This window comes from Saccopteryx bilineata, chromosome 12 (genome assembly GCF_036850765.1).
Source record: "Saccopteryx bilineata isolate mSacBil1 chromosome 12, mSacBil1_pri_phased_curated, whole genome shotgun sequence".
Lineage (NCBI taxonomy): Eukaryota > Metazoa > Chordata > Mammalia > Chiroptera > Emballonuridae > Saccopteryx > Saccopteryx bilineata.
The window spans coordinates 33,943,199-33,953,645 of record NC_089501.1 but is presented as its reverse complement, the minus strand read 5'-3'; the positions used below and the strand labels follow the sequence as shown (position 1 = coordinate 33,953,645).

At 47.1% G+C, this 10,447-nt stretch overlaps 1 protein-coding gene across 1 annotated transcript; it reads right to left on the bottom strand.

Annotated features, from left to right (window-relative positions):
* Positions 1-1,347: 1,347 nt before the first annotated feature.
* HEBP2 (heme binding protein 2) lies at positions 1,348-8,493 on the bottom strand. Its single transcript, XM_066247871.1, has 4 exons — positions 8,156-8,493; positions 7,421-7,556; positions 6,341-6,521; positions 1,348-1,904 (listed from the first exon to the last, which is right to left on the bottom strand). Exons 1-4 carry the CDS (start codon positions 8,255-8,257, stop codon positions 1,706-1,708), a joined length of 618 nt encoding a protein of 205 aa, XP_066103968.1. The 5' UTR covers positions 8,258-8,493; the 3' UTR covers positions 1,348-1,705.
* Positions 8,494-10,447: the final 1,954 nt, after the last annotated feature.

Genomic DNA, 10,447 nt, shown 5'->3' with positions numbered 1-10,447 from the left:
CTAGCCCACTCTGTTTTCCTTTCTAGTGATGTACTGGGTGACACTGGTTAACAAATACAGGTTTCAGGTGCACAGTTCCACCCTGGCCCACTCCTGATAGCTGTGTGCCTGGAGCGTAGTGGTTAACAGCACGGACTGAGGAGTCAGACGACCTGGACTCGAATCAGCCTCTGTCCTCAGTTCCATCTGTGGCCAGTGATCTAACATCTCTGTCTGTGCCTTAGTGTCCTCATCTGTGAAATGGGGACGGTTCAGTGTGGCACACAGAGTTGTTCTGAATGTGGTAATTCACGTAAAGCACCTGGGATAGTGCGGCTACAAGGCAATCCGTGAGTGGTAGCTATGGGCACAGTTAACTATCGGCATGTTAGTCTGCTGTATCCAGGTTCGGGAGTTTGATTTTAAGACATATTATATATAATGTTGGGGCTGTAGGGATCTTAACCATCCTCTTCACGCATCTGAAGCCCCATCCTCCCATCCACTAGATACTCAGATCTCCTATCTAAGTGATCACGGGGTCCCCACTTTAACCACACAGTGATGGGAACTAGCAGTGTCACTCATGGGCAGTTTTAATTGTGGGGAAGTTACTGAGCTCTAACGTGCCTTTCTCCCCTCCTCCACCTGTCACCCTCTAGGAGCGGAGGTCGTGGTGAAGCTAACGCCCTTCCCCGCCACAAGCTTCTAGGTATCTGAGTGTGACTGTCTTTCCCAGGACAAGCACTCTCCAACACAGCTCAAAATTTCAACCTCCCTGATTTTGTGGCAACCCACTTTTATTAGTTTAGTTGTTTTTACATGATCTTCAAAAAAACTACATGAAATAATTTAGAAATTTAAGTGAATTTTAAAATTATATGTTTGTATACATTTGTTCAGGAGAAAAACATCTTTACTGAATGGGATAGGAAATTTCTATTAATAGTTTTTTGTTGTTGTTGTTTTTATTTTTTTAGATTTTATTTATTGATTTTAGAGAGAAGAGAGGGAGAGGGAGGAAGGATTGGAGGGAGGGGGACAGGAAGCATCACCTTGCTTCCCCTGTGTGCCTGGACTGGGCAAGCCCGGGGTCTTGAACCTGCAACCTGTGTTCCGGGTCAACGTTCCATCCACTGCACCACCACAGGTCAGGCAGAAGCTCCTAGTTTTATAAAGTTGTTCTTTGTCACAAAAGATTATCAAAACTTTCGGGTACTGGGAGAGTGTTTCCTGTGCGGCGGGGGCAGTGGACAGATGGGGAGGACTCAGGGGACCGCAGCCGTGGCCGCAAAAGACAGTTTGATTTCTGCGTCCGACCCTAATCTCACCGCTCCAGGCCTGACAGCCTAGTAGCTCCACACGGGGTGAATCTTTAACAATTTTTATTGATAATACCTGGAGGGGATAATAACCAAACTGACACAAATCCAAGTAGTAAAAGGCAACATGATGGTGATACAGTGAGGAAGGGGAAGCAACATGACATGTCCCTGGAGCATGACAGAACTCAAGACCACCAGGGTTGTGAGCAATTTACATGTTTGTAGAAGATTGTCTCCTGTTATCTGCGGATCCCGATAAAGCTTTGAGCATTAAAAAGGCACATTGGAAATAAGCTCAATTCACATTAGTACTCTCAGGGAGAAGATACGAGACATACTATAAAGGTGTGTGGATGGCTATATAAAGTTTAGCCCCTGGCGATGCTCCTCTTTCCATTTCCTCATTCATTTTCTTTGGGGGGTTCATTTTTCTGAATCAACCACACCTCATTATTTCTATTAAGCAAATTGAAAGGACTGTTGTAGCCTGCAGTGTAGTAAACCTTTTCATCGAAAACTTTTCCTTCTTCCCTCAAAATGCTTGCTAACGTCAAAAGTTGTTCTTGATTCTTTTGGGCACTAGAGAATCCATCGAAAGACCTGCAAAGGAGAACATAAATAACCTGAATGATTTTCACACCAGTGCTAGTGTCAGTCTGAAAAGAAAAGCAGGAGCTGATACAGCAAAGCAGGATAAAGCACAATTTCAGGCTCCACCCACCCGCTCAGCCCCTGGACCAAGCGTTCCCTTGCTGCGGTTCCCAGTCTCACTGTGACCTCAGCGCACAGGAGACCAGGAGGAGGGATCCAGCCTGTCTGCTGGCAAGTCGATTTGGAATGTACACCATCTTGTCCTCTAACTCTGTGCTTCTCAAACTTTGATGCATGCACGAATCTTGCTGACATGCGGATTCAGGAGGTCTAGGATGGGGCCTGAGAGTCTGTGTATCCAACGAGCTCCCAATAATGCTGATGCTGCTGGTCAGTTTACCACACTTCTACCAACTTAGAAGCCTCCCTTCCAGTCTTTCCATTTCCTGTCCAACATTCCCCCTTCCTTCCTCTCCTTGGGCAAAGGGTAGTCACTGGTTTATGGGTGAATATAAGATAGTCTTGACCCTGTGAATTTACAGTCTAACGCTAGAGACAAACACTTTGCCAGCTCTCACTATATAGCCTGGGAAGAGATTTCACAGAGGTGGTCCCACAGTGCTTAGGAACGCTGAGGTTATGCTTGAGTCAGTGTCGGGGGTGTGATGTGAGCTGGTCTGGAATGAAGGAGGTTTTTTGCTGGATAGAGAAGGGGAAGGATAAGAAAAAGAACAGAAGTCTAAAAACACAAAGCATTTCCATAGTGTGGCCCAAACCCAAAGTGAGCTCAGAAAGGTGAGTCCGAGCCAGAAGGATGAATGTTACATATCATCATCCCAAAACCCTTGGGGATTATTCTCAAAACATCTCAGAAGGATGTTTTGAGCAGAAAAGTAACTTGGTCAGATCTGGCTGAGATATATGGGAGGTTTGGGGACGAGGAAGAAGAGACAGTCAAAAGATCTAAATTGAAAGAGGAAAAAAGAATAAAATTTTAAGCATAGATTTTATAGTCTACAAACAAAAATATCCTGAGATTTAGTCATGACAGGACACAAACTTAGCTGAGCTGCTGATATCTTAAACATGATGATTTTGATTCTGAAGGTTGAGAATAGGAAACACAGAGAACCAAATATAAATATATTCCTAATATGCCTTCCCTAGCAGAAGTTTTATTATCAGTGAGCCAATGAAAAGGGTCAGTCCTCCCTTTCTTCAGAAAAGATGTAAGCTCTCAAGGCTACAAACCAAACCATGTCTATTTCTGTCAGGCACCTAGAATCATTCCTGGAATGTAGTCATGTTTAAATCCTTGTTGAATAAGTATTAGGAATTTATGTGCACATGTATATAAAACAAGGGTCCCCAAACTTTTTACACAGGGGGCCAGTTCACTGTCCCTCAGACCGTTGGAGGGCCGGACTACAAAAAAAAACTATGAACAAATCCCTATGCACACTGCACATATCTTATTTTAAAGTAAAAAAACAAAACAGAAACAAATACAATATTTAAAATAAAGAACAAGTAAATTTAAATCAACAAACTGACCAGTATTTCAATGGGAACCAAGCTCCTCTCACTGACCACCAATGAAAGAGGTGCCCCTTCCGGCAGTGCGCCGGGGGCTGGATAAATGGCCTCAGGGGGACGCATGCAGCCCGCGGGCCGTAGTTTGGGGACCCCTGGTATAAAACATTGATGATAAATTGATAAACTGTTCTATAATTTTCAGCATAATGACATATAATATTCTGAACTATGTTAAGAAATAGTTTGTCTCCTAAATTTACTGCTTATTTCCTTAGCGATAGCCAACTCTTGGTATGTTCTACCTAAAGAGAATGTGTTTTCAGATCTATTTCTTCCTTGGGATCAAATCTTGAAGCCCCTAATTAGAAATCATCTTCTGTTCTCTGAATACACATTGTTCTACAATGATCTATCCATACTTTATTTATTACACAGACATATTGAGCCTTCCCACATGCAGCTGTCTTGCTTGGAGCTGAGGGACATGGACAGAGGAATGTGCTGCTGTATTCTTGAGGAAGTTACTGTCTATTAACGAGTGATTATAATTTAGAATACCAGAGGGACAGAGTGGCTAGCTGAATGGAGAAACTGAGAAAGTTATCACAGACGAGGTGCCATTCCAAGTCCTAGATGATGAAAGTGGACTGTCTAAATAAAGAAGAAAGAAGCAGTAATAGTAATATCATGTTCAGGCTCTAGTATTTTATGTACATTAACTCATTTAACCATGGCAACTCTATGACACAGGGAGGTACTATGATTATACACATTTTCCAAATGTAGAGAGTTTGGAAAGGCAGTCCAGCAATTTGCCTGATGTCAAAGGTAAAGAGAAGTAGAAGAACATGGCCTGCTCAGTGAAGAGTGGGAAAGTCAACGGACACACCAGTGGGGGAGGCAGAGTCGGGCCACAGGGTAGAATAGAAGGCGCTGTGTACCACGTGAACGAACAACACGAACTTCACCCTGAAGCAAGAAGAACGCAACCGAGATTTTGAAGTGGAGTAACAGGTTGGGGGTTCTGTTGCCGCTGTCGTAAGAAAAGCACAGGTTCCCGTGTGGCGCGAGAGAGGAAGAGACTGGCAGGCAGAGAGGAGTTCGGAGGGTACTGAAGTGGCATAGTCAGGATCCAGATCAACAGACGTGCGAATATCTACCGTGTTAGACATTGTGCCCAGCACTGGCGGAGACAAAGGTGACTTCGGTGTGGTCTCCTAAGAGGACGACCTGAGGGAGTAATGAGGATGGGGGGAAGGGGACAGAATCACAGTCATTTCTGAGGGGAATGAGTCAGATCTGGAGACAGTTGTCGGGAAACGTGTGCTGACGATGGCTACGGATGTCCTCGCTGGGGAGGCTGTCAGACCGATGGGACCGGCACTCTGAGATCACTGCCCAGGTACGTACATTGGGAATGAAGAAAGGTGGTTTTTAGAGCTGTCGAGATTGAGCCCTCCCCCTACCCCACGTGGAAATGTTCAACAAGTAGGAAAATCGGTCTGAAGACACTAAATTTGAGAAACATTAGATACAGGTATTTCGAGCATTGTGAACAGATCACTTAGAGCAAGTCTGCTATGACATGAGGGTCAATAACAGGCATTGACTGATCTGGGGGGTACGGAGTGGATGAGGAGGAGAGGAATGGCAGGAGAGTCACAGGCTGAGTGGTAGGAAGGACGTATCAGGGAACAGAATGGTCAACATGCAAAGGCTGCAAGGGTCACTGGGAAGGAGCTGTGATGTAACAGATGCAAGTGCACTGTGGAGGTCGCAGGACCAGTTCCGCAGAGATGCTGTGAGCTGTCCCAGACTGGCAGTTCCAGGGGTATGTGGGAGGTGAGGAAGCAGAGACAGAGACACAGTCCTTTAACAGGTTGATGGTGACAAGGAGAGAAAGGGAGTAATAAAGGGGCTCTAATATGAACAGTTATCGTGTGTGTGTGTGTGTGTGTGTGTGTGTGTGTGTGTGTGGTTCTTTTTTGAGACAGAGAGAGAGAGAGAGAGAGAGAGAGAGAGAAAATGGAAGAAGGGGAAGACGAGAAGCATCAACTTGTAGCTGTGGCACTTTAGTTGTTTGTTGCTTCTCATATGTGCCTTGACCGGGGGGCTCAATCCAAGCCTGTAACCCCTCGCTCAAGCCATTTACCTCGGGCTTAAGCCAGCGTCCTTAGGCTTCAAGTCAGCAACCTTTAGTTTCAGGCTAGTGACCTTGGGGTTTTGGACCTGGGACCTCAGCATCCCAGACTGACATTCTATCCACTGTGCTCCCACTGCTCAGGCATCATGTGTGTGTTTTTAAATTTTAACAGAGAACTTAATATAAAGAATAAGTAAACAGGTGTGAGAAGTCTGAAAAAGTAAAAAAAACCTGTAAACTCACAGAGCCAATAACCTCAGGAAGCAGCAGCTGGGGAAAAAAAGGGAAGAATCTGGGGTTATCGGAATCTAGAAGTTGTGTCCCGGGCAGTTAGCTCAGTCAGTTAAGAGCTGAAACAATGGGGTTGCCGGGTCATGTGCCTCAGTCAGGGCACATACAGGAGCAGCTTGATGTTCCTGTCTCCCTCTCTCGGGGAAAAAAAAAAAGAATTTAGAAGTTGGGAGTTAAGGTATTTTTGTTCAGACTTAACTAGATGGCAGGTAAGGGCAGTCTTATGCTTTTGAAGGGAATCATTTGCACTGTGTCTGATTTGTGGAAGGTAAATGACTCTGCATTAAATGACTTACATCTTCCAACAGACCCTTGGTAACACAGAAAACTAAGCCAGCTGGAAAACACACAAGAATTCATTAGCCCTGTTTTTCGGGAAGGGTGAAAAGCCTACTGAAATTGCAGAGGAACTAAACAGTGAGTGCAGGCCAGTGAAACTAGCAGTCAGCAGGGCTATAAATTACCTACCGCTTACCGTACAAACACAGTCATTTCGGCTCTGTCTTCAATGAAGACATCTGACTCTGCAGGCCTGGGCGGATCCGATTGCTGCTCCGAGGGGATATACAGGGAGATGGTAATGGTAGACTCGCTAAAAGGGCCCGAACCCGGCTCCACGTAGCTCATCACTGGAGCTGTCATCTTTATTTTCGTCTCTGTGCCATAAAAACACATACTTAAATACAAAGGAGACCGTGATGGCAAATGCAGGGTATTTATCAATACTTTTAAAATTATATATTTTCTGACCCAAGTTTCTTGATTTATTTTATGCTTATCGGCATAAATACAGGATGGGGCAAAAGTAGGTTTACGGTTCTAAGTAAACAAAACAGGGTTTATCCTTCTATTATTATTTATTAATTATTGTATTATTTCCCATACAAACTGTAAACTTACTTTTGCCCATCCTGGATTTACCTTCAAGATAATTTTCATCTTTAAAAAATAAGGCCCTTATTATGTAGCTGTTCATCTTTATAAAATAATAAATTATCCACTGTCCACATTAAGCACTTTCTGTACTACTCACATTTTTGGTTACTAAATTCTAAAGTTTTAGAGACAGCAAGGCACATTAGAGATTCCATATTCCAGTCCGTTCTTTATTTTTACAGGTCAGCAGCTGAAGTCCCACTGGCAAGGTGACCTACTAGAATATTCGCAGGGTCAGAACCAGAAGTTATATCTTGAAACTCTGGATCTTATGTTCTTTGTACCTACCTGCCTCCTGATGTCTCTCACCCTACCACCAGTCACCAAGTGTTTTCGAGGTATTAGCCATGAAAAGGACTTAACACTAGTGACAGAAGCCCAGCTCATGCACAGAAATGGCGTCAAGAAGAACAGAGGCCGGAAAGCACTACCTGGTACTACCCTCCTCTAGAGGCTGCTAAAGGTCCTGAGCAGAATCCTTGTTTTCAAACATTCAGTCTTTGAGGATCTGGTTATTTTTCCATTCTAAAGGATATTTCTTTAATAAGCTAAAACTTAAAAATAGGCCAGGGGACTCAACCATAGTATATATTATAATTACAGGGCAAACTGCCTTCACCTTTATCGTTTTTGCCTTGAATGTAGCTGTTCAGCCTGGTAAAGCCAGTCTGGATGGCGGAATCCCAGTCCATTGACTCAACGGAGGTGCTGACCCACTTGGCTGGTCCATACTGTCGGATCTCGTAACTTCCGGGCTAAAATGGAACAGATAACTGGAGGAAACCATTCTAGGAAGGCAGGACGTGAGGTGCAAAAGTACAGGTGCCTTGATTTCGGGTCCACCTGGGAACGTTGGGCCTAGGGGCAGCGCCACACTTGGGTCCAGCCCCAGGTTCTGGGACAGGGCGCCCGCCCCCGCGGCTCCCATCCTTGGATTTAGGGACTTCTTCGGCCCTGGTCCCACTTGCCGGGCGGCGTAGTGGGGGAGTGATGGGTGGGGTGGGTGGGGTGGGGAGTCAGCCCCATTCACATTAAGAACTAGTGTGCTACGTCCTCTCGGCCCAGAAGGTCCCGCCACCGGTTCCAGGACGAGGTCGCTTCTTTTCCTGTCCCCTCGCCCCCCGCCCCCCGCCCCCGGCAAAGAAAAGAAATTGAGACATGGCCAATACCTGGGGTTATGACTTAACCCACAGAATTTTTCCGTTTGTGCAGTAATGGAGGTAGAGCTCAGACCTTTTTAAAAATGTACTTTTCACTTAAATCTGTGGGACCCTCCAGCCTCACTACAGATCAGCCCGAAGACGCCCCCCACCCACCCCGGCCCGCACCCGTCGCGCCCACGGGAGGCTTCTACCTCGGCGCCCGCGTCCCCCTGGGCCTTCCAGCCCGGTGTCTCCACCTCTGGGGCCGCCGCGCCCTCCGCTGTCCCGGGCTCTGGCTCGAGCACCTCGGCCATGGGCAGCGCCGACGATCCGGGGAAGGAGCCTGCGTGTGCGCGCCCAGCCGGCCCGCCGCGGTCCCGAGTCCCCGAGTCCCCGAGTCCCCGAGTCCCCGAGTCCCCGAGTCCCCGCCCCGGCGCTGCGGGCGCCAGTCCCTCCCCCACAGTGCGGGGGACCTGAGTCCGCCAGGCACCGCCCCGGCAGGACGGGAGGAGGCGCTGTGGCCCCCGAGGGACCCCAATTCCGCCCCACCCCGGCCGCCCCCTGCTGGGTCCCCCTGCAAGGGTGAGGGCTGGAGGCACGATTGCGGGCCCTCTCGGGCTCAGCTTTCTTCGGCGGCCCCGCCCACCCTCCGCCCTCGTTTTCCAATGAGCAGGCAACAGAGGTGTCCACTGTGGAACTGGCGTGGAGGAGGCGGAGTGGCTGGTGGGGAAGGACCGAGCAGCTGGCTGGCGGGGTTTCTGGTGTAACTGGTTCGGGAACCTGGAGCCGGTTCGGCTGACGGGTCCACCCCTGGGAGGGGCTGAGCGGGGGCCTGCACCTCTCGGGTACACCCAGTGAAAGGCGGAGGAAGCCTCTTCTCCCGGGGGAGGTTGGGCTCTCACTTGCGAGCCTGAGCTTGGCTGTTCTTTCCAGAACCCCTGGGGGCCGAGAGCCCCAATCTAGGGTTGGATCCGGGGACCCAGCCAGGGGTGAGTGGCCCTACACCTAGAAGGTGGCCTAGTGCCCCTACCGGGAGGAAGTGGATGGACCACAGTCGTGCTTGGAGAGAATCTTGAACTGTCCTCCATTCTTGACCTCCCCTCCTCCAATGACCCCCTAAACCAGGGGTCCCCAAACTTTTTACACAGGGGGCCAGTTCACTGTCCCTCAGACTGTTGGAGGGCCGGACATTAAAAAAAAAAACTATGAACAAATCCCTATGTACACTGCATATATCTTATTTTAAAGTAAAAAAACCAAAACAGGAACAAATACAATATTTAAAATAAAGAACAAGTAAATTTAAATCAATAAACTGACCAGTATTTCAATGGGAACTATGCTCCTCTCACTGACCACCAATGAAAGAGGTGCCCCTTCCGAAAGTGCGGTGGGGGCCAGATAAATGGCCTCAGGGGGCCGCATGTGGCCGGCTGGTGTAGTTTGGGGACCCCTGCCCTAAACTCTGAGTCATCCCACCAGGTTTAACAGGCTGGGGGAAAGGGGTTGAGGGAAGGGAGAGAAAGAGGAGGGACATCTGTTAGATTCTAGTGCTTTTTAAATTTCTTGGCTAGATTTATTCTTTATTTTTTCTAAGAGACTTATTGAGATGTAATTCACATACCATATAGTCCACCCATTTAATGTGTATCATCCAGTGGTGTTTAGTGTGTTCACAGTTGTGCAACAATTGCCACAATCAATTTTACAACATTGTCATCAACCCCCACCAATAAAGGAAACACCAGAACTTACCTTTTAGCCATCACTCCCCAACTCCCCATTCCCCAGCCCTAGGCAACTAATCTGCCTATTCTAGACATCTCATAAAAATGAAATCACAACATTGTCTTAATCCGTCAGGACAGCTATACCAAAACATCACAGACTAGTAGCTTATGAACGACAAAAATTTATTTCTCCCAGGTCTGGAGGCTGGAAGTCGAAGATCAGGGCGCGGGCAAAGCCAAGTGAGAGCCCTCTTCCTGGTGGTAGAGCCCTCTTCCTGGTGGTAGAGCCCTCTTCCTGGTGGTAGACTGCTGGTGGTCTGGTGGTGTCCTTCAGTGGTAGAAGGGGCAAGGGGGCTTTCTCGGGTCTCTTTTATAGTAACACAAATCTCATTCATGAGGGAGTCTGAGCTTACCGCCTGATAACCTCGCATAGGCTCTACATCTTAATACCATCATAGTGGGCTTTAGGTTTTCAACGTGAGTTTTGGGAGTGACACAAATGTGCCAACCACAGCATACAGCATGTGGTCCTTTATTACCAGCTTCTTTCACCCAGCAAAATATTTCAAGTTTCATCCATATTGTAGCATATATCAGTATTCCTTTTTATGGCTGAAAAACATTCCATTGGATAAATATTTTACTTATCGATTCATCAGTTGATGGATGTTTGAGTCATTTCAAACTTTTGGCTATACTGAATAATGCTGCTCTGAACATTCCATGTACAGGTTTCTGTATGAGCATGTGTTTTCATTTCTCTTGGGCAAATAC